The sequence below is a fragment of the Ornithorhynchus anatinus genome, chromosome 11 (genome assembly GCF_004115215.2).
Source record: "Ornithorhynchus anatinus isolate Pmale09 chromosome 11, mOrnAna1.pri.v4, whole genome shotgun sequence".
NCBI lineage: Eukaryota > Metazoa > Chordata > Mammalia > Monotremata > Ornithorhynchidae > Ornithorhynchus > Ornithorhynchus anatinus.
In genome coordinates, this window is record NC_041738.1 from 35,669,989 (window position 1) to 35,693,259 (window position 23,271).

Here is a 23,271-nt window from a genome sequence, read left to right on the forward strand (position 1 = left end):
ATCAGGTTGTCCCACGTGGGGCTCGCAGTCTTAATCCCCATTTTACAGATCAGGGAACTGAGGCCGAGAGAAGTGAAGTGACTTGCCCCAAGTCACACAGCTGACAGGCGTCGGAGCCGGGATTGGAACCCATGACCTCCGGCTCCCGAGTCCGGGCTCTTTCCACTGAGCCGCGCCGCTTCTCTTAATGATTAATGATGTTTAAGAAAGGTTAAAAGTATTAAGAAGAACAGTGTGGTTATTTGCTCTGACTTTCTAGGTTTTTACTTATTAGAAGAGGTGGACAGTCCATATTTTATTGGAAAAATGATATTCCTCCTAAGTGCTGAGCACTGGCCTAAGCACATGGGACAGCTGCGCTGTCCATCTTCAATCACGATGCTAGAACTCCTCATCTCCCCAACGAAGCCCTGCCCTCCCTCTGACTTTCTCATCACCGTCGATGGCACCACCGTCCTTCTTTTGTCTCACGACCTTGGTGTTATCCTTGACTCCTCTCTGTCATTCAACCCATATAATAAATCCATGACAAAATCCTGTCACGGCATAGTTAAGATCCACTCTTTCTCCGTTCCAACTGCTATCTCGGTAATATAGTCACTGATCCTATCTCGCCTGGATGACTGCATCAGCCTTGCTGACCCCCCAGCCTCCTCTCCCCACTCCAGCCCACGCGTCACTCTTCTGCCCTGATCATTTTTCTACAAAGACGTTCAGGACGTGTCACCCCCCTCCTCAGAGAAGTCCAGTGGTTGCCCATCGACCTCCATATCCAACAAAAACTCCTCGCCGTTGGCTTTAAAGCAGTCCACCATCTTGCCCCCTTCTACCTCACCTCGCTTCTCACCTTCCACAACCTAGCCCGCACGCTTCGTTCCTCTAGTACTAATCTTCTCTCTGTGCTTCGATCTCGCCTATCTCACCACCAACGCCTCGCCCGCATCCTGCCTCTGGCCTGAAACACCCACCTTTCGTTCAGTAGTATTTCCTGAGCGCTTGCTATGTGCAGAGCACTGTACTAAGCACTTGGAATGGACAGTTCGGCAACAGATAGAGACAATCCCTGCCCATCGACGGGCTTACGGTCTAATCGGGGGAGACGGACGGACAAAAACAAGACAACTTAATCCCAGTAAAGAGAATCAAGGGGATTTACACCTCATTAACAAAATAAATAGGGTCATAAAAATATATACAAATGAGCGGACGAGCACAGTGTTGAGGGGAGGGGAAGGGAGAGGGGGAGGAGCAGGGGGAAAGGGGGCTTAGCTGAGGGGAGGTGAAGGGGGGCAGAGAGGGAGCAGAGGGAAAAGAGGAAGCTCAATCACCTCACATCCTACAGACAATTCCTCTCCCCCCATTCAAAGCCTTACTGAAGGCCCATCTCCTCCAAGAGGCCTTCCCAGATTAAGCCCCACCTTTCCTCATCTCCCACTCCCTCCGCCTCCTTCCCTTTGCTCTTCCCCCCTCCCAGCCCCACAGCACTTCTGTACGTATCTGTCGTTTTATTTATTCGTATTCATGCCTGCCTTCCCCGCTGTAGACTGGAAGCTTGTTGTGGGCAGGGAATCTGTCCGTTTATTGCCGTATTGTACTCTCCCAAGCGCTTAGTACAGTGCTCCGCACACAGTAAGCACTCAGTACAGCCGAGTGAACAAATGAATGAAGTTCAAACTCTGCATGTGAATGTGGCTGAGAACCGTGATGTGGGTTGCCATGCCCCTCTGCATTGTCTCCGAGTTAAGCTGTTATTGCATCGCGAGGTTAAATTTCGCCCAGAGTTTTGACCACTACTGCTCTCCCGAGCGTTTTGTAGCGTGCTGTACTCTCATAAGATGCTCACCGATACCGCTGAATAGTTCCTCGAATGACACTCGGCTCTAGAAACGGTACCTTCACACTCTGCACTGGAAGATTCATTATCGGGATCAATCAATCACTCATTTATTGAGCGCTTACCGTGTGCAGAGCAGCGTACTAAGCGTTTAGGAGGGTGCGGTATAACAGACTTGGTAGACACGCTCCTTCCCTACCCACGACGGGCTTGCCATTCTAGGAGTAAATAGCAGGTGGCTGATAAGCGAAATTAATTTCGGTCAATACAGGTGCAAATCAACGATTGAGTTTAAGAGAAGACTGAATGTGTATGAGAAAATGAAAAGCAGAGAGCCAGGATTGATACTCTGTGGTAAATTACCTCCTGTCGGTCTAGAGTCTGAGTCTTCTAGACTGTAAGCTCCTTATGGGCAGCGGACGTGTGTGCTAATTCTGTTGTATTGTACTCTCCCAAGCGCTCAGTACGGTGCTCTGCACATAATAAGCCCTCCATAAATACCACTGATTGAGTTCAGTACCGAAATGGAAAAAGATTACTGAAAGGGATAGGGTTTGGGGGGGAGCAAAAAACACACCAGACTACATAATGAAAGACCAGTCTCAATTCCCGGCTAAAGGAGCGGCTTTCATATTCTGAGACCGTGCTTGCTCATAGCGGCTGACCAGATCCGCTAGTGCAGAACAGCTGCTCTGCATACAGAGTGAAAATTACTGTTATCTAGATGGGGTGGGGGGGAATTGCTGAGTTGTCTTCAGTTTAAGGAAGTATTTTCGAGAAGGACAGAGAATCAGAACTGGGTTCAGAAGCGAACACTTTTTGGTGGCCACCCACCCACCGCCTTGGCAGAGTCCACTCCCCCGAAGGGTCTTGGAAGGAAGAAACCCGAAGGCGACGGTATCACATACCAGCTCTCTGGCCCAGACAGAGAACTGCTATTTAGACGGATTTACTGCCTTTTTCTTGCACATCTTAATCAAAGTGTGTTGGGGTGGAGGGATTGAAAATGACAAATGAAGTTAGCAGTGAAAAGCTACCGTCCGACAAGGATAAATCTGTTGTATGTGGTCTCTGCGTAATCCTAGAGAAAAGACGATCTCTATGCTTTCTTGATGCTCTCTCGGGACTAGGTGTATTGTACCCGTGCTCCACGTAGCCAACCCGGATATCAGGTTCGGCCGCTGTTTCCTGAAGTACCCTTATGAGAAGATGGTGCGGCTTGTCAACGACGATGAGCTCCCGGGATGCTATGGGGTACTTCCACAGGTTAGTTATCTGTACCCTTCGTTACGGGCTGGTCCTTTCCTTCCGTCCGAAAGGACCCGATCGATGAGAGGAAAGAAAAACTCTTCTGAACTACAGCGGACACCGGACGTGTGATGCACGGTCATTCTCATCCTCAGTTCTCGGAGTTGCATGGCCCAGTTGCAGTTTTTTGGGTAATTTTTCATTTTCAACTCAGCTGGGCCTCCAGGTGATGAGAATTATCTGCAGCTGCTGTTGCTCTTAATGAAGCTCTTTTAGACTGTGAGCCCGTTGTTGGGCAGGGATTGTTTCTCTCTGTTGCCGAATTGTACATTCCGAGCGCTCAGTACAGTGCTCTGCACACAGTAGGTGCTCAATAAATATGATTAATGAATGAATAATGACAGTAGGTGCTCAATAAATATAATTAATGAATGAATAACGAAGGAGCTGCTCCCCAATTAAATGCAGGCAGAAAAGGTCCACCTGCAAATAATTGCTTAGCAATGAATGCGCGTCATAATGATGTTGGTATTTGTTAAGCGCTTACTAGGTGCAGGGCACTGTTCTAAGCGCTGGGGTGGAAACAGGGTCATCAGGTTGTCCCACGTGAGGCTCACAGTCTTGATCCCCATTTTACAGATGAGGTAACTGAGGCACAGAGAAGTGAAGTGACTTGCCCACGGTCACAGAACTGACCCGCGGCGGAGCCGGGAGTCGAACCCATGACCTCTGACTCCGAAGCCCAGGCTCTTTCCACTGAGCCACGTAATATAGGAAGTAAGGACGGGAGCTGATAATAGTGATAACTGTGGTATTTGTTAAGTGCTTATTATATGACAAGCACTGTACTGAACACCAGGGTAGATGAAAGATTAATTGGTTAGACATACCTTACTATGTTGGTATTTGTTAAGCGCTTACTATGTAATGGGAATTTAAAATACTCAGATATAATGATGTTGGTATTTGTTCAGCGCTTCCTATGTGCAGAGCACTGTTCTGAGCGCTGGGGGAGATACAGGGTCATCGGGTCGTCCCACGTGAGGCTCACAGTTAATCCCCATTTGACAGATGAGATAACTGAGGCACAGAGAAGTGAAGTGACTCGCCCACGGTCACACGGCTGACAAGCGGCAGAGCCGGGAGTCGAACCCGTGACCTCTGACTCCGAAGCCCAGGCTCTTCCCACTGAGCCACGCTGCTTCCCCGGCAGAAACAGAAGATATCTGTTTCTACAGATCTCACACTCCAGACAGGGTCCAGGTGTACACTGGTGATAGATTTCCGATGAAAAACAAAGACAAATAGAATGGAGGGGTGGAAGAAGGAACTACCCATCATCTGTTATTTATGAGCAAGGAGTCAGAACTGATATTTATTGAGAAAACATCTTTAATGAACAGGATACTGGATAACAGCCAGCAGGACTTTATAAAACTCAGTCCCGTCAAATACATTTACTGTCCTCCTCTGATTTGGCAAGTCTGGTGGATCAAGGGAAAATCACAGATATACTCTACCTTAACTTTAGAAAAATCTTTGATTCTGCCCTACCTGATAGTCTCATCAATATTTTGGCTAAATGAGTGTTCAGCCAGCCACAGGGTTCTTACCCTAAGGCGGAATAGTGGAACAAAAGCTGTGCTGCCTAGTAGAAAGAGTAGCGGCCCGGGAGTCGGGGGACCTGGGTTCTAATCCCACCTTCGCCACTTGACTGGTGCCTGACTTTGGGCAAGTCACTTAACTTCTCTGTACCTCGGTTTCCTTATCTGTAAAATGAGGATAAAAAGCCTGCTTTCCCTCCACCTGAGCCCGTGAGCCGCGTGTGGGTAAGGGCTGCGTCTCATCTGCTTAGCTTCTGTCTACCCTAGCACGACGTACAGTGGTTGGCACATAGTAAGCGCTTAGCAAAACGCCACATTTATTATTATAGCCTGAGGGAAAGAGTGGTTTAGCATTTTTACCAATCACACAGGCAGTGAAATAGATAATATGTTTTAAAGGTTTTCAAACGACACCAAATATATTAAAGTGGGTGGCCAGTAGTCGTTTTTTAGGATTTTGGGTCAGAATGCAAAACTAATTTGGAAAATAGATGCTCCAAGACTTGGTACTGCTCTCGTTTCAAAAATATTCCTTAACGTGTTTTAAAAATTTGAAAAAAAAATCATTCTGGACCATTTCTCTCTATTTAGGAGTGCAACAAAATGCCCACGGTGCTCTTTTCGAGCCCTTCTCCTTGTGGCGTGATCGGCCCCCATTCCACTGTGGATATACCTGTGACTCTGGAAACCCAGATTCCTGGAGAATTCCTCACCACTGCTTACATCGCCACATATGGGAGCAAGGAACCCCCACTGGTAAGAGCTGTTTAAAACCAATACGGAATTTTTTGATTAGCTAATAGAGCAGATTTCAAGGTCTTAGTACTTGGTTCAGTGCTCTGCACACAGTAAGCGCTCAATAAATACCATTGATTAATTACTGTCAAGTATCATTTTTACTTAGGGAACCGTTCTCGGCGTCATGCTCCAGTGACTTTTTATTCCACAGTTTTCCATTTTAAAACAAAATCCCATAAATGCCATACAAACCACCATTACCCAAATCTGAGCACTTGTCCTAAATTAGGATGGTCAGGTCTCATAGCACACATTTTCACTTCGCATTTTGGATCAATCAGTGGTAGTGATTGAGCGCTGTCTGCAGAGCACTGTTGTAAGTGTTTGGGAGAGTACAGTACAACAGAGCTGGTAGACAAGTTCCCTGCCCACAAGGAACTTAAAGTCTAGAGTGGGAGGCAAGCATTAATATAAATGCATCAATTACGGATGTGTATTAAGTGCTTTGGGGTTGCGGGTGGGGTGAATAAAGGGTACGAATCCAATGCAGGAGGGAGAAGGATTAGGGGAATCGAGAGCTTCGAGAAGGCCTCTTGCAGGAGATGTGATTTTGAAGGTGGGGAGAATGATGGCCCGACAGATATAAAGGGGGAGGGAGTTCGGGGCCATAGGCAGAACGAAGGTGAGGGGTCAGTGGCAAGATAGATGAAATCCAGGTACGGTGAGTTGGTTGGCATTAGAGGAGCCAAGTGAGCGTGCTGGGCTGTAGAAGGAAATCAGCGAGGTGAGGTAGCGGGGCCATGTGGTTGAGTGCTTTGAAGCCAATAGTAAGGAGTTTCTGTTGGATGCGGAGCTGGTTGGGAATGGGTGGATGGAGGTTCTCGAGGACTGGGGAAACATGAACTGAATGTTCTCTTAGAATAACGATCCCACCAACAGAGTTGGACTGGGGTGGGGAGAGAACGGGAGGCAGGGAGGGCAGCAAGGCGACAGATGGAATAACCAAGGCGGGGTGGGAGAAGTGCTTGGATCAATGTGGTCGCTGTTTGGATGGAGAGGAAAGGGTGGAGTTTAGTGATGTTGCCAAGGTAGAACAGACAGGATTTGGTGCCCGATCGAATATGTGTGTTGATTGAGAGGGATGAGTAAAGGATGACGCTGAGGCTTCGGGCTTGTGAGACGGGGAGGATAGTCGTGCTGTCTGCAGTGATGGGAGAGTCTAGGGGAAGAAGAAGACTTTGATCATTATTATTATTATTATTATTATAATCAATGCGGCATCTGTTAAGTGCTTGCTATGTGTCTAGAACTGCATTAAGACTGTGAATCCCATGTGGGACATGGACTGTGTCTGATCAGATTAGCTGGTATCTATCCTAGCGCTTGGAACAGTACCCGGCACGTAGTAAGTGCTTAACAAACACCATTAAAGAAAAACGCTAGGGGAAAAAGCATCTCTGGTGTTTTCAGAAAGGGCCCTGACTTGTTAGGAAATTTTCCTCAGTCCTATCCGCTTTGTGGTCAGGCACTTGAAAGAGGGGTTCTATGAGATGAGGTCCGAGATTATCTTTTTGGAAGATCTTAATACCTTTTCCAGGGAGGGAGAGGACAGAGATCTGTCATTCGCCTTCCCCTGCCTCTATATAGGGATTTGAGAATTCAGCAACCTCTTCCGTATCCTCTGCAAGTAGGATTGCAACTCCCCGCCTATAGATTCGAAGCTCATTGTGGGCAGGGAATATGTCCATTTATTGTACTGTCCTCTCCCAAGCGCTTAGTACAGCGCTCTGCACACATTACGCACTCAATAAATATGATTGGATGAATGAATTTCCACCAACCTTTCCTTCCCCTCTAACTGTATCTATAGGGAGCGAATGGGTCTTGAGGAATTCCCTATTTTTCTGCTTTCTACCAGAAGGTTGGAGGCATGACTTTGTGAACCAGGCAAGTGTTGGCTAAAGTTACGAGGGCGACATTTTCAATTATTCCTCTATGTGTGTGTGTGTGTTCGTTTTCTCTCGTGGAGCAGGCAGTTCATTTGAAGAGCACCGGAGAAGGTCCAGTGGTCTACGTGCACCCGGCCCAAATCAATTTTGGCAGTATCTTTGTGTTAAAGGATGTTTCCAGGACCCTCCAGCTATCAAATCAGTCCTTCATCCCCGCTCATTTTCGGGCGCAGATGGTGAGTGTGCATTGTGGGACTGTCATGCGATGAAAACCCAGCTTGGGAGGGCTCTGCAATAGGCAGTGACCTAATTTTTTGCAGAATGTCTCTGGGAAGGAATCACTCGAGGCAAATGAAATTTTCACGGTGCAAACTCCATTGAATCGTATTTGTCGTTCAGCATTTGCTCTTCATCGTGACCTTTCTTTAAAAGATCCGATACAATCAGTTCCGCCATAGTGCATGTAACGGATAATACAATTTGGAGACGCTATATTGGAAGAATTAGGGAACATCCTTCCTTCATCACAAGTCGGTTTGGGGTATATAGAACAATCGGCAAGTTGGGGCAAGTTGGGGCAAGTAGACTCGGGGTAGTGAAGCTCTTTGGGCAAGGAATATGTCTGTTATATTGTGATATTGTACTCTCCCAAGCACGCACTACAGTGCTCTGCACAGATTAAGCCCTCAGTAAGTACGATTGATTGATTGATAGTGAGAAATGGCTGGGCATGGGAGGGAGCATAGCGTCGCTCAAGGCCTAAAGCCTCTCCCTCAGCTTTCCAGTACTGTGCCCGTTCTTTGTGATATTACAACCTTACGGTATCTTCTAGGGTAAAACGACAATGAGTAACCAAAGGGTAAAGCATTCTCTCAGGGATGGACATATCAGTAATATAGGAATTTTGTCATGAAAGATGGTGGTCTCCAAATATTGACTCCTATCTCTTTAATTCCCACTGAATCAATAATTAACCTGATTCTTAAAGAAGTTCTTCAAGAATATTCCACCACATTATAAGAGAACTGGCTGTTTACCCAACTGACTATGTCTAACAGTTATTTTTAAGGTAAGCATGCACTGTGGAATGCCAGGTCTGGAAGAGGCCTCCGAGATCATGTAGTCCTTTTCCTTGCCTCCTACACGCACATACGCAAACTTCCACAGTTCTCTAGATGGTGTTGCTATATTTAAAGGCCTCCAGGTAAGGAGATTCCACAGTTCTCACTGATGTTATATTTCATGTTGTACACCCTTTGAGTTAGGAAGTTCTTTTGTAGGATTTTGCTGAAATCCCTCTGGCCCCAATGAAAGGCCATTATATGTATTAACTTCTGATGTGATAAGACATGTGACATTTCTTCCTTCTTGGCAAGAATAGGAGCCCTTTTAGTCCCAGAGAAGTGCACAAGGCTGTGGGAAACTCTGCAGCACACTAAAGAAGCCAACAGTCACATAAATAGCGTGGCTCAGTGGAAAGAGCCCGGGCTTGGGAGCCAGAGGTCATAGGTTCGAATGCCGGCTCTGCTACTTGTCAGCTGTGGGACTGTGGGCAAGTCACTTTGCTTCTCTGGGCCTCAGTTCCCTCATCTGTAAAATGGGGATGAAGACTGTGAGCTTCACGTGGGACAACCTGATTACCCTGTACCTACCCCAGAGCTTAGAACAGTGTTCTGCACATAGTAAGCCCTTAACAAATACCAACATTATTACTATTATTATTATAAATCAAATCTTTACTTGTCTGGCCTTTAACTCTTATTCCCCTTTTCGGGTGACAGTTTGAGGAGGCTTTTATTTTGTTTTGTTTTTTGGTATTTGTTAAGCACTTACTCTGTGCCAGGCAGTCTGGCACTATGTCCCACGTGGGGCTCACAGTCTTAAAACCCATTTTACAGAAGACGTAACTGAGGCGCAGAGAAGTTCAACAACTTTCTTAAGGTCACACAGAAGATGAGTGGTGGAGCCGGGATTAGAACTCGGGTCTTCTGACTCCCAAGCCCGTGCTCCTTTCAGTGGACTATGCTGCTTGCCAGGTTGAGCTTTTCCTGCAAGCTGTACAGAAAAACATGGCTTCTGTTCCGTGACCGCTAAATAGCAGGCCTTTAGGCAGTGCCATGGTTGGGGTTTGGCATCGTCACGTAGTTCTCAAACAAGTAGATCATTTTTCTTGTACAACCCACCCGCTGTAGCAGTCAGAGAGATCTGAAAAAATGGGAGCAAGATGCCCTATTAATCAATACGTGTTAACTCATCACAAAGCAATAAGTCTAAGTGGCAGTCTTTTCAATTAGAAATGCCACCCAAGTTTTTGCCCTGAGATTTTTTTAGTGCTTTTTTAGATCTGTGTCATCTGTGATTCCAGCTGTAGAAAAACCGGAGGGTACCGGGAGCGTCTTTCAACTCCGAGTACGACAACGACCGATCTCCGGTAGACTAGATCTTTGCCCACTCCCTGCGTGAGTTTAATGAGTGAGTGCATTGTCCTGGTGACCTGAGACCGTTTTGGTCCGTTCTAGAAGAAGGTTGAAAACGAGGGGCTTCTCAAATGATTTCGTTTCAGCCTCGAAATGAATCATCGACTAGGATTTTGTTTGGCTTTCCTGTAGACTCGCCCCTGCGTTAAAGATTATAAAAATTAGATGGGGCCGTCCAAAAATTGACTGGGCATCATAAATTACCCACTTAATACAGGGGTGATAAATGGAAGTGCCAGTTACTAGGCTTCAACTTGACATATAGTAGTGTTCCATACTTGACTTTGGTCACCAAGCTTATTTTCATAGTAATTATCAAAACTGTGGGGGAAAATTTAATTGATTCCCTTCTTAGCCCTTAGAAATTAAGTAAACCTTGAACAGTCTACTGAGATTGCCATTGCAGATGCTGTTGCCGACATTTATTTGGTCCCATTCTTTTACCTCAGCCCCTGTCAGGAAGGGTCTTCCTTTCTCCTGAGCTGTCTTCTGGGAATGACAGTCCTGCTTGGAAGCAACTTTGGTTAGCCTGTCACCTCAGCCCCTGACATTCAGCACAGACGTGGCAGGAACTGTGGAGAGGTGTTAAATTGGATTCTATCTCCGGGAGAAAAATGTGTCTGTTAGCAGTTAAGGGATTCAGGAAATGGGGAGTTAAAAGACCTACTTGCAGGGATGTTTTGAGGATAAATGAGATCAGCTTCTCCAAGAGAAGCATTCTATAAATAATGTTTTAAACATCTATTGTAAAACTGCATCTCTGAGCTCTGATCTTTTGAGCGTGTTTTTTTTCCTCTTTCTCTTCCTGCCCCAATACCAGGGTATCTCACCTTGGAGATTCTAATGGCTGATCCTGAGAGTTGTAAGGAGAAGATAACTCGACCTCTTTGTAAGGAGAAGATAACTTGACTTCTCCCTACTTATCTGTGAGCTCATTTAAAGCCTGGCTGCCTCTTTTAAACCCTGAAGAGGGCAGATTAGGCAGTAGACTCTAGGATCCAAAATGGCAATGTAAGGTTCCAGGAAGAAGCTGAAATAAACATGATTATGCAAATGGAGGCTGGAAAGAGACTGTCAGACGGTATAGCCACCAAAATATCTCACAACTCTCCGGCTTCAAAGCCCTCCTCAAAAGCCGCACCATCCAAATGGGACTCCCTGGTTAACCTCACCTTCCTGGTCCTGTCATTCCACCAGCCTCACGCTTATATCTGGTTGTTTGTTTACCCATTTTTGTTTTTATCACCTGTATCTCTTCTCAAGCTCTTTTACCTCTTGTATGTTTGGCAATCTGTGTTCATTTATTTCTCCTATTAGACTGTCAACTCGTGGAAGACAGGGATCGTGGCTTTTTCTGCGGGTAGATGTTCCTAAGCCCCTATTACATTGTTTTGCCCAGAGCAGGCAGTAAACGCTGTTAATGATGATGAAGAGACTTATAATGACTCTAAGGCACCCAATCAACCTATCAATGGCATGTACTGAGAATTTTCTGGGTGAAGAGCATTATCCTAAGTGCTTGAGCTCTGCCTCATACTTATCTACTTTCTTCTCCCACTACTCCCCAGCCCCACTCTTCATTCCTCTCAAGCTAACTTACTGTGCTTCTTTCTCACTTCTTCCTCCTCTGACATCCTGTTCATACACTTCCCTCTGCTTGACACTCCCTTCCCCTTCAAATCTTCCAATCACGGCTCTCCGCGTCTTCAAAGCCTTTCTAAAATCCATCTACGTACTCTTGGTGGCCTTCCTTGAGTAATTTTTCCTCCCCCACAAGCTGTAGTCCCCACCAACTGTGACTTCAGCACTCTTGTGACAAGCCCATGTATATTCACAATCATTCATAGCACTTAGGTATGTATTTTCCATACCCTAATACTTAAACACTAACATGAGTGAATGAATCACTTTCCCATCTACCTCCTATCTCTAATTTATTTCATTACTTGTCTCCCTTCTAGATTGTAAAATCCTTCAGGGTAGGGCTTATATCTTCTAACTCTGTTGCTTAACAAAACTCTGTTGCTCAGTAAATTCAGTTGATTGATTGACAAAGCCGACTGACAATCCATTGCCCTCCTCCTCTAACAGGAGTTTACCATAAAGAAACTCACACCGGCTCTGTCCTTGAGCTGGAGGCTGTGTTGGTAAGGATCTACTTACGTTATTTTGACCAGGGGGTCCCGTGGGATTGGTGTGGATTCTTTAGGTCTACGTTTTATCCCCTCTAGTTTGTAAGCTTGTTGTGGGCAGGGAACTTGTCTTCCAACGCTGTTGTATGGTATGAGAATTATGTATAGTATGTTCAGCACACAGTAAGTGCTTAATAATCACCCCTGGTGTTGATGATGATTCTATAGAAGCTATTCTACTTTTTCTATAGCTACTGATTCCCTATTTCACCAATCGACGTAGAGGCACCTAAAGTCTTTTCAAGAGCATTACTAGCATGGGAATAGTCATTCTTTTTTTATTCATGGAATTTCAAGCTGCTAGAGACCACCAGTTATTTCTTGGGAAAGTTGTCAGAGAATCACACATTCTCTAGCAGATAGTAGTTTCAAGTTACAACATTTGAATCTTCGTTAGATCAGAAGAGCGGCCATTCTGAATTTGGCTTTTGAGTCAAGTTTATTGCCTTAGATTTTTGAGGGCTGTTTAAAATGAAATCTTCTCTTTGGCTTCCCAAATATTCCCGTCCAATGCCAACCAGCTCCATTCCTATGTTAAGTGAAATGGAGGTAACTTGATTGCAGGAAAAGGTTAATCAAGTCCTTGTGTTTTTATATCTCTGAACTGATGCCTCAAATTTCTATTTTCAAGTTATGTTAGAAAATGTTTGCACCTAACCTTCCTTCCCCTCTCTCCCACCCCTACCCTACTATAATCCAAGGAATTGTGAAGGTAGAGATAGGGATCCAAATTGCTACTGCCTTCAAACAGTACGGTTGATTTTATGCCCTATGTTTGACTCTCTGTTAGAATTTTGTTAAGAGTTTTTAGGAACTTAAAGCAGTGGAAAGGTTATTGGAATTTAAAATGTAGATTTGTCAAGTACCGAAGAATGGCATAAAATGAAGGGGAAAAACGTATAGTGAGATGGGAGAAAAAATAGAATTGTATTTTGTCCAGAGGTAGAGAAGAAGGGATTTGAGTTTAGCCTCAAAGGAAGCTAATACTATGATTGCCTTTAGATTTTTTTCTAAATTGGATTGACAGGAAATAAAACCAGTTTCAAAAACCTGCTCCACTTCTGCCCTAGCCAAACATTTGGAATTGATCAAAAGCAATTTGATAGTTTTGTTTAGGCAGGGGCAGTTTTAGGCAAAATTGGGACTGCTTTAAACTCTGATATGGGGTTCTGTGGAGTCCTTAAACTGTGAGTCCCATGTGGGACAGGGACTGTGTCCAACCTGAGTAACTTCTACTAGAGCTCAGAGCAGTGCCAGCACAGAGTTAGCACGTAACAAATACGGTAATAATAATACTAATAGTTAGTGAGTCCAAACACCCTGCACATGTGTTCTTCTTGAAATCTGGCAGCAAATAAACCTTTGAAATCCATGAACAATATTCAATCAAAATATTTTTTCCCCACAAAATAAAAATTCTGGGAGTAAAATGGGAAAGAATTTCTCAAGATGTTGTCAGTTTTTGGCATCCCTTGGTAGTACCCCCCGTGAGGGGCCTGTCCCTTATCCCAAGGGCCAACCCTGTCTTCAGCCATTTTGTCCTTGCTCTTGACTACAAGGGCTCAGAAGTTAGTTATTGGCCTAATACAGACTTAATCTTATTGATGATGGCTAAATAAGTTAGACTATTGACTTGGTGGTAAGAAAGACAGAACACATCATTCATTCTATCTTAGTGTAGTTATTTGTCTGTAAAGAAGCAAAGTTGCAGAAAGGAGGAATGAGAAAGATGATTTCCAGAATAATGAACCATGTCCCAAAGGATTTAGCGAATTAAAAAATTGAAAATATCTTAAAACAGAAGTGTTCTCCAGTTACCTCTTCCTTTCCCTTTCTCTGCAGTCACTTCATATTAAAGTAGATGGCTGAAAAGCAAAAATTAATTGCGAGTTCCCTTACGTCTTTTCCATTTTTATACACCAACCTAAAAGCAGGAGGGTGAATCCCCTGTAACAGACGGTCGAATTCCACTATATGCCGTCACCAGTGGCATTTATTGATTGCTTCCTGCGTGCAAAGCACTGTTCTAAGCACTTGGAAGAGTACAGTACAATAGAGTTGGTAAACACATTCCCTGGCCACAACGAGCTTACAGTCAGTACACGTCATACTTTGCACTATAGAATTTATACTAAACCGCTCAGTGTTCCGAAGGCCTAATTCTGCCATCCTGGGGGGCTAGAAAAATCTGTGATGGAAAAGGAGTTTATCTCTGATGGTTAGTTGACAGAAAGCGTGATTCAGATAACACACTCTGTGTAGATGTGGATTCTGCCTTCTAGCCAAATGATAGACGAACCGCCTCTTGAGGCGTTCACTTTACCACGGACCTTAAAGGAGGGACCTGGTCCTAAAACAGTGAGCTGTCTCCAAGCTCCGGATATAGTATCCCTCTTTAGGTACATTACCTTTTTTGCATGACTCAGACTCTCATACAAAACCCTAAGTGCTCATCCCTAACGTAAGGTAAATACTGAGCTTTCTGGCTTGTGCGCTCATCATCTGTTCCTTGTTGAAAGGTTAGTTGGATAGGAAGTGGCTCATCTTTTTGCCCTAAAAGGGAGGAACCGTGTCTATTTAACTTGCTTCGTATGGTGTCTAACCTAAGTGAATGTGAGCAGTAATAGGGCAATAGTGACGATGAGCCCTTTAGAGCCTAAGCTCCTTGCGGGCCGAAAACGTGTCTGCCATCTCCATTGTATTGTATTTTCCCCAAGTGCTTAATAAATACCATCGATTGAGCGAGCGGGCTAGGAAATGCATACTCTGTCTGAAACAAGGGAGAGTTATTTCGTTATCTTCTTTACCTCATTAAAATTCATAACAAGGCCTTGAGAGTTATCTAGGGAATAAAAATTCCTGAGATTGTAGAGGGCGGCCTTCTCATTTATTATCTAAAAATCGACGTGCTTACCAACACAAAGTGAGCTTTTCCGGAAAAAGTCTCAAATGGACCCAATGCCGTCAGATGCTCGTGGCTACAGAACCACAGTCTCTTCCGGCAGTTGCAGCTGTGCGGGATGGATGGCCCTGAACTTCCTCCCTCCTCACACGGCTTTTCCTTTGACCAGAACAGCACGAGGCACAGCATAGCCTAAGCTGGATGCATTGATTACAGTCCACCCTCGCAGAGAGCCAGCGATCGATTGAAGTTTTGGGAACAGTGATGGGTCAGCAACCTCACTGGGCTCAGCCTGGCAGCTCCACTGATTGAATAAGATTAGCTTGTGTAGAAACAACAGCCAAAGGGAGAGGCCGGTGATTTGGCTCCCCGGTGACTATGGAGAGTCGTTCCGAATTTTAAAATGAAAGTGTCTCGGTTCTTTTTCATCCTTCGTGAATCTCTCCATCTTCATTCGGCCTGCCCTGCCAGTTAATTGGTCTTAGAAAATTGTTCTTTCTACTTAGTAAGCTTTGCCCTGGCCCGTGATTCCAGCATTAAAGCTTTCTCTTGGTGGGTTATGATCTCTTTCTCCCCGACCTTGGCATAGGGAAATAAAAGTTCTCCCACATCGTGCGTGCCAGCGTCCTCCTCCACTGTTTCACCAAAGAAGCAGACATCTCTTATGAGAGATTCTGGTATGAAGAATCTTTGTTAAAACTCAAGTAGGTACGCAAATCCATCCACAAGCACCGTGAATAAAGAGTTGAAGGCTTCATATTAGAAGAGGAGACCTCATGTGCTTTTTTTTCTGTGATATTTGTTAAGTACTTACCCACTGTCAAGCACTCTTCTAGACACTGGGGCAGATATAAGATAATCAGGTTGAACACAGTCCCTGTCCCACATAGGACTCACAATCTAAATCGGAGGGAGGGTGATTTAATCCCCATTTTACAGATGAGATAACTGAGGCACAGAGAAGTGAAGCAGTTCACCCAAAGTCACACACAGCAGGCAGGCGGTGGAACTGGGATGAGAAACCAGATCCTCTGTCTCTCAGACTCGTGCTCTTTCCACTAGGCCAGGCTGATTCTCGTGTGTTTTGTCTAATATTGAGGGAATCTCTTCTGTTCACATCCTGGGAGTGCCCTAAGATGGGCCCAAATTCATTCAATCGTATTTATTGAGCGCTTACTGGGTGCAGAGCACTGTACTAGGTGCTTGGAAAGTACAATTCGGCAGCAGATAGAGACAATCCCTACCCAGAATCTTTCTCATATTTAATGAATGTGTAGCTAGGGCTAGTGGGGAGTGGGGCCAAGAAGGGCAGTTGGATTGGGCTCTGTGCAGAGAGGGACCCAAAACATGGGGCCGGGCCCTCTCCCCGCAAGACGACCAGTTTCTTCAGGCATTCTGCTTACCGCTCAGTCCCCTGCGGAAGCCTGATTCCTGCTGCTTTGGCTAGGGAGCCACCCAAGATGTGGCCAGACTGTGGTGGGGGAATCATCAGCAGTAGCACCAGCAGAACAGAGAACTGCCTATGTCGTCTCCTGCCCCAAATGAAGTAATTTGATTTTCACCGTCGTCGGTTCTTCTACCCGAGACATTTCCCCCCAGCGGCCAGTAACCCCTTCCCACCCCGCTCCCTGGATGGGGGCTCCCCTTAACCGCTGCGTAAACCTTTCTTCTCTTTTTTTTATGGTGTTTGTTGAGACCTTACTGTGTTTTCAAAACTGTTCTAAGCGCTGTTGTAGATTCAAGTCTCTTAGTTTGGACATAATCCGCATGGGGCTCCCATTCTGAGCAGGAGGGAAAATAGGAGAACTGGGGTATAGAGAAGTTAAGTGACTTGTCCAAGGTCACACAGCAAGCAAAAGGGGTCCTCTCACTCCCAAGCCCATGCTCTTTTCATTAGGCCGTGCTACTTCAATTGAATTAAGAGCTCTGCCTGGCTTGCCAATTGAATCTAATTCCCAGAAGATTCTGGGAAATATGAGCCTTTGGCCTCTGGGAAATGTAGTTCCCAGGCAGTGGGCACTGCAAGAATATGTATAGTTTTCCTTTCAATTAGTTCCCCCTTCAGGGTCATCTCCCCACCCTGCAGAGCTGGCTCTGGGAGTAGGTCAGGTTTTAATTCTTGTTTCGGTTGGGAGAGGGAAAACCTTTATCATTCATCAACTCGGAAGTATTTTTAATAGCTTCTTCATATGCGAACCTAGTCTGTTGTCATTCTTCCCTCTTCCTTAACTAAGCCCTCTGAACTAGCAATGCTTGTAGAGTGGGGCCTACCCCTTGGCCTCCCCCTCACCTCAAGGAGATTCATTCATTCATTCATTCAATAGTATTTATTGAGCGCTTACTATGTGCAGAGCACTGTACTAAGCGCTTGGGATGAACAAGTCGGCAACAGATAGAGACGGTCCCTGCCGTCTGACGGGCTTACAGTCTAATCGGGGGAGACGGACAGACAAGAACAATGGCACTAAACAGCGTCAAGGGGAAGAACATCTCGTAAAAACAATGGCAACTGAATAGAATCGAGGCGATGTACAATTCATTAACAAAATAAATAGGGTAACAAAAATATATACAGTCGAGCGGACGAGTACGGTGCTGTGGGGATGGGAAGGGAGAGGTGGAGGAGCAGAGGGAAAAGGGGAAAATGAGGCTTTAGCTGCGGAGAGGTAAAGGGGGGATGGCAGAGGGAGTAGAGGGGGACGAGGAGCTCAGTCTGGGAACGCCTCTTGGAGGAGGTGATTTTTAAGTAAGGTTTTGAAGAGGGAAAGAGAATCGGTTTGGCGGAGGTGAGGAGGGAGGGCGTTCCAGGACCGCGGGAGGACGTGACCCAGGGGTCGACGGCGGGATAGGCGAGACCGAGGGACGGCGAGGAGGCGGGCGGCAGAGGAGCGGAGCGTGCGGGGTGGGCGGTGGAAAGAGAGAAGGGAGGAGAGGTAGGAAGGGGCAAGGTGATGGAGAGCCTCGAAGCCTAGAGTGAGGAGTTTCTGTTTGGAGCGGAGGTCGATAGGCAACCACTGGAGTTGTTTAAGAAGGGGAGTGACATGCCCAGATCGTTTCTGCGGGAAGATGAGCCGGGCAGCGGAGTGAAGAATAGACCGGAGCGGGGCGAGAGAGGAGGAAGGGAGGTCAGAGAGAAGGCTGACACAGTAGTCTAGCCGGGATATAACGAGAGCCCGTAATAGTAAGGTAGCCATTCGGGTGGAGAGGAAAGGGCGGATCTTGGCGATATTGTAGAGGTGAAACCGGCAGGTCTCGGTAACGGATAGGATGTGTGGGGTGAACGAGAGGGACGAGTCAAGGATGACACCGAGATTGCGGGCCTACGGGACGGGAAGGATGGTCGTGCCATCCACGGTGATAGAGAAGTCTGGGAGAGGACCGGGTTTGGGAGGGAAGATGAGGAGCTCAGTCTCGCTCATGTTGAGTTTTAGGTGGCGGGCCGACATCCAGGTGGAGACGTCCCGGAGGCGGGAGGAGATGCGAGCCTGAAGGGAGGGGGAGAGGACAGGGGCGGAGATGTAGATCTGCGTGTCGTCTGCGTAGAGATGGTAGTCAAAGCCGTGAGAGCGGATGAGTTCACCGAGGGAGTGAGTGTAAATGGAGAACAGAAGAGGGCCAAGAACTGACCCTTGAGGAACTCCAACAGTTAAAGGATGGGAGGGGGAGGAGGCTCCAGCGTAGGAGACCGAGAATGATCGGCCAGAGAGGTAAGAGGAGAACCGGGAGAGGACAGAGTCCGTGAAGCCAAGGTGAGATAAGGTATGGAGGAGGAGGGGATGGTCGACAGTGTCAAAGGCAGCAGAGAGGTCAAGGAGGATCAGAATGGAGTAGGAGCCATTGGATTTGGCAAGAAGGAGGTCACGGGTGACCTTAGAGAGAGCAGTCTCGGTAGAGCGGAGGGGACGGAAGCCAGATCGGAGGGGGTCTAGGAGAGAATGGGAGTTAAGGAATTCTAGGCATCGATTGTAGACGACCCGTTCTAGGATTTTGGAAAGGAAGGGTAGTAGGGAGATAGGACGATAACTGGAGGGGGAAGTGGGGTCAAGAGCGGGTTTTTTTAGGATGGGGGAGACGTGGGCGTGTTTGAAGGCAGAGGGGAAGGAGCCCTTGGAGATTGAGTGGTTAAAAATAGAAGTTAAGGAAGGGAGGAGGGCAGGGGCGATGGTTTTAAGAAGGTGAGAGGGAATGGGGTCCGAGGCGCAGGTGGAGGGGGTGGCACTTGCGAGGAGGGAGGAGATCTCCTCTGAGGATACTGCAGGGAAGGATGGGAAAGTAGGGGAGGGGGTCGGTGGGGGGGAGGGGAGAGGCGGAGGGGTGACTTTGGGGAGCTCAGACCTGATCGTGTTGATTTTCGTGAGGAAATAGGTGGCCAGATCATTAGGGGTGAGAGATGGGGGAGGGGGAGGAACAGGGGGCCTAAGGAGAGAGTTAAAGGTCCGGAACAATCGGCGGGGGTGACGGGCATGGGTGTCGATGAGGGAGGAGAAGAAGCTTTGCCTGGCGGAGGAGAGGGCGGAGTTAAGGCAGGAAAGGATAAATTTGAAGTGTGTGAGGTCGGCTTGGTGTTGGACTTTCGCCAGCAGCGCTCAGCAGCTCGAGCATAGGAGCGTAGGAGGCGGACGGAGGAGGTGATCCGGGGCTGTGGGTTAGTGGAGCGAGAGCGGCGGAGGGAAAGGGGGGCGAGAGAGTCGAGATGAGTAGAGAGGGTGGAGTTGAGAGCGGAGACCCGCTCGTCGAGAGTGGGAAGAGAGGACGGGGCGGCGAGGTGAGGAGAGATGCTATTGGAAAGACGGATGGGATCGAGAGAGCGGAGGTCTCTGTGGGGCAGTAGCGAAGATTTGCAGGGGGAGGGAGTGTGAGAGATGAGGCAGGTGAGAAGGTTATGGTCAGAGAGAGGGATTTCAGAGTCGGTGAGGGAGGAGATAGTGCAGCGGTAGGAGATGACGAGATCGAGGGCGCGACCGAGTCGGTGAGTGGGCGCGGTATGGCGGAGGAGGAGGTCGGCAGAGTCGAGGAGGGATAGCAGGCGGGCGGCAGAGGAGTCGTCGGGTACGTCCGTATGGATGTCGAAGTCTCCGAGGATCGGAGCGGGCAGAGAGAAGGAGAGAAGGAAGGTGAGAAAGGGGTCAAGGTGGTTGAAGAAGTCGGAGGTGGGACCGGGAGGGCGGTAGATGACGGCGACGAGTAACTGGAGCGGGTGGTAGAGGCGAATGATATGGGCTTCGAAGGAGGGGAAGGAGCGGGAGGGGGGAGGAGGGATAGTGCGGAAGCGGCAACGGGGCGAGAGGAGGAAACCGACGCCTCCTCCCTTACCGGTGAGTCTGGGGGAGTGGGAGAAGGAGAGGCCTCCGCCGGAGAGAGCGGCGGCGGAGACCGTGTCTTCGGGAGAGAGCCACGTTTCCGAAAGGGCGAGGAGGAGGAGAGAGCGGGAGAGGAAAAGGACATGGATGAAAGGTAGCTTGCCTGTAATAGAGCGGGGGTTCAAGAGGCCACACTTGAAAGTAGCTGTGGGTGCAGGGGGAGGAGGGGGGGAAGGGTGGGGGGAGGGGAGGGTTTGGATGGGAAGGAGGTGGCGGGGCCCTGGACGAGGAGAGGGGGATGAGGGGTGGCGGTGGGACAAGAGGACTGGGATGGGGCGTGGGTGGGGAAGAGAGAAGGGGGGAGGGGGTGAAGAGGGGGTTTGGTGGGGGGAAGAGTAGGGGGAGGGGGAAGAGGGGTAGCGCTGGTAAAGTGGGGTTCTTCTCTTGGTTGCCTCGGGAAAATGCCTTTTCTCCCTCCTACTTAGACTCCAAAACCACTGAGATACGGGGACTGTGTTCAACCCGATTATCTTTCATTTAACCCAGCACTTAGTAGAATGCTTGGCACAGAGTAAGTGCTTTAAAAATATCATTAAAAAACATGATGCAGGATCCCATTTAGGACGCGACATATTTCCTTAACCAAGTCCACTGTCAAATAAATATTCTTCCGTTCTTCAGTTGAAAATAGACCACCTGTTAAAAGAGAGGGGTGTTTGTGTGCTGGATGGGAGGGATTCTGTAGGATCACCACTGATCGTAACAAGCAACTAAAGCACCCGGTGAAGTGAAATGCAGAATAAATTAGGGGTAAGGCAGGATGTAGTGGTTTAGGCTGGATAGGCTTCATGAAGAAGTAGCCGAGCGAATCTCACAAATCCTAAAATTCAGTAATCTCCTTAATTTTTAGTAGTGGATTTCTGTTATACCTGAACACAAAAGTAATAGACGAGGGGAGTTAACCTTTAGCATATAATGAAGCACAATTCCCCAAGGGCAGAGTTGATTAGGGTCAGGGATGGTTTCAGACATATAGTTAATACTACTACTACTAATAATAATAATGGTATATGTTTAGCACTGTGTGCCAAGCACTATTCTAAGTGCTGGGGCAGATACAGGGTAATCAGCTTGTCCCATGTGGAGCTCACAGTCTTAATCCCTTTTTTACAGATGAGGTAACTGAGGCACAGAGAAGTTAAGTGACTTGCCCAAAGTCACAGAGCTGACAAGTGGAGGAGTTAAAATTAGAACTCAGGACCTCAGGCTCCCACGTCCATGCTCTTTCCATTAAACCACGCTGCTTCTGAGGTGGAGAAAAATTTAATACCCTCCCACCCATTCTGAACGACATCATTAAGTTATGCCGCGTGCCCAAGCAGCATTGTGTAGTGACAACATATGGATGTCCACGTGGGTCCCCGAACCTTCAGGGGGACTCCTGGTCACCCACTTTGCTCCGAAGCTATTAGGTACCACTTCCAGATCTCTTTATGGCCGTGCTGCCTTAGGCTGGGCTGTGAGCTTTCACATTTTTCTCCACTTGTAGTCTTATCCCCCATCCCTAATCATTGGATGGATTTTCTTTCTCCTCTTAGATTTTATAGCCATGAGCTCTGTGTGGACCTTCATGGAATAGAGGCCAGGTCTACAGTAGCATGTGATCTGGTTATTTCAGGTCCAAATTACCCTTCACTTTCACCTGAAGCAGCCAGATTAAGTCTAAGAGTCCTTTTCTGCAAGTGACCCACTCTCTGCGGTTTGAATTTGACCCCGGGGTTTCCCGTGTGGTCTCATATCTCATTGCAGGCCTCCCATCTCGCTTTGCTCATAAGATGCTTCCGCTTGGAATATGCCAGGCAGTAAGACAATGTCAGAATTTTCAACCCTCGATTCCTAAGAACTCTTATATTTTTTGGAAAGGTAGAAATGAGTAAAATTCGAGAAGATTTCCGAGCACAGAGATGCCCCTCTTGTCGTCACCATCATCTTCTCTCCCATCTCTCACCTATTCATCTGAATGTTGAATAATGTTGCCACATTAACCAAAGCAAAACATTTATGTTGATAAATAAATGTTTTCTCCTATACTGAGGAAAAGGAAGGATTTATTAGCAAAGTCCTCTGCTGATTTTATGTTCATCCTCTGTCTGTCGCTCTCTCTCTGTGGAGCCTTTTTATTTGCTTATTAACACTGACATTTCTCAGCACCATGTAAAGTGCCTGTACATCATGCCTATGTGCTCAGCATGGAGAATCAGGAAATCATTTTTTAACCATGGAAGATTCCTGTTATCCCTCTGCCATCATTGCTTTCTAGATTTAGGTTCTGCCAGATTTATTAATTATGCTTGCACCTTGCACTTTTCTCCACTTTTCTCCCATCCCAAGTGAAATGGTCGCTTTTTGGAGATTTATTCACTCTTGAAGAATAATGACGGAGAGAGCCGAGATGCTTGTGTGCATACTGGGTGATGGAAAGAATGACACAGGAAGAGATTCCTGTCCATCCAGATCAGTTTACATCTCCTTCCTCCCCTACGTGAATGGAGGGGGAAAAGGGAGGCCAGGCAGGGAGAAGACAAGAGGGGAGTGGGTTGCGGTCACCACCAGTCTGGGAGAAGCTGGTTGGGGAGGGGGCACTGTAATCCATCTGGATCAGTGTTCAGGCTTCACGCTACGCCAATTGAATCTGGACTCAGAGCTGCCATGGTAGTCCTACAAGTCAAGCCCACGGGGCCTGGGAGTTAGGACTGCCTCTCCAGGTCCGATTCATGGGGTGACTGTTGGCGAACCCAAGTTGTGGACCCTACGGGCCCAGTTGACAGTGAACCTCAGCTGCCATCCTTCCCCATCGCCACCCAGGCAAAAGCGAAGGCAGCGGTTTAGCCAGCCGGTCGGGGCCGATGCCTCCGCTGCCATCTGAGAAGGAGCGGGCACAGTGGGAGTGCCCTGTCCTAAGATGGTGCACCCTAGCCCAAACTTTCTCCATCCTCATCCTTGTCCTCGTCTCCCCTCTCCTTTCTA

The 23,271-nt window shown here is 47.3% G+C and overlaps 1 protein-coding gene across 9 annotated transcripts in view; it reads left to right on the forward strand.

Moving 5' to 3' along the window:
* Window positions 1-23,271, forward strand: part of HYDIN (HYDIN axonemal central pair apparatus protein) — a 335,154-nt gene that overhangs the window by 159,343 nt on the left and 152,540 nt on the right. For all 9 annotated transcript variants that reach the window (XR_005660565.1, XM_029074826.1, XM_039913571.1 and 6 more), the window contains 3 exons: window positions 2,965-3,100; window positions 5,278-5,442; window positions 7,457-7,609. Coding sequence is in view for 8 of the 9 variants with exons in the window: in XM_029074826.1 (XP_028930659.1) it covers window positions 2,965-3,100; window positions 5,278-5,442; window positions 7,457-7,609 (454 nt within the window). In the remaining variant the exon portion in view is untranslated. The remainder of the gene's footprint in view (window positions 1-2,964; window positions 3,101-5,277; window positions 5,443-7,456; window positions 7,610-23,271) is intronic.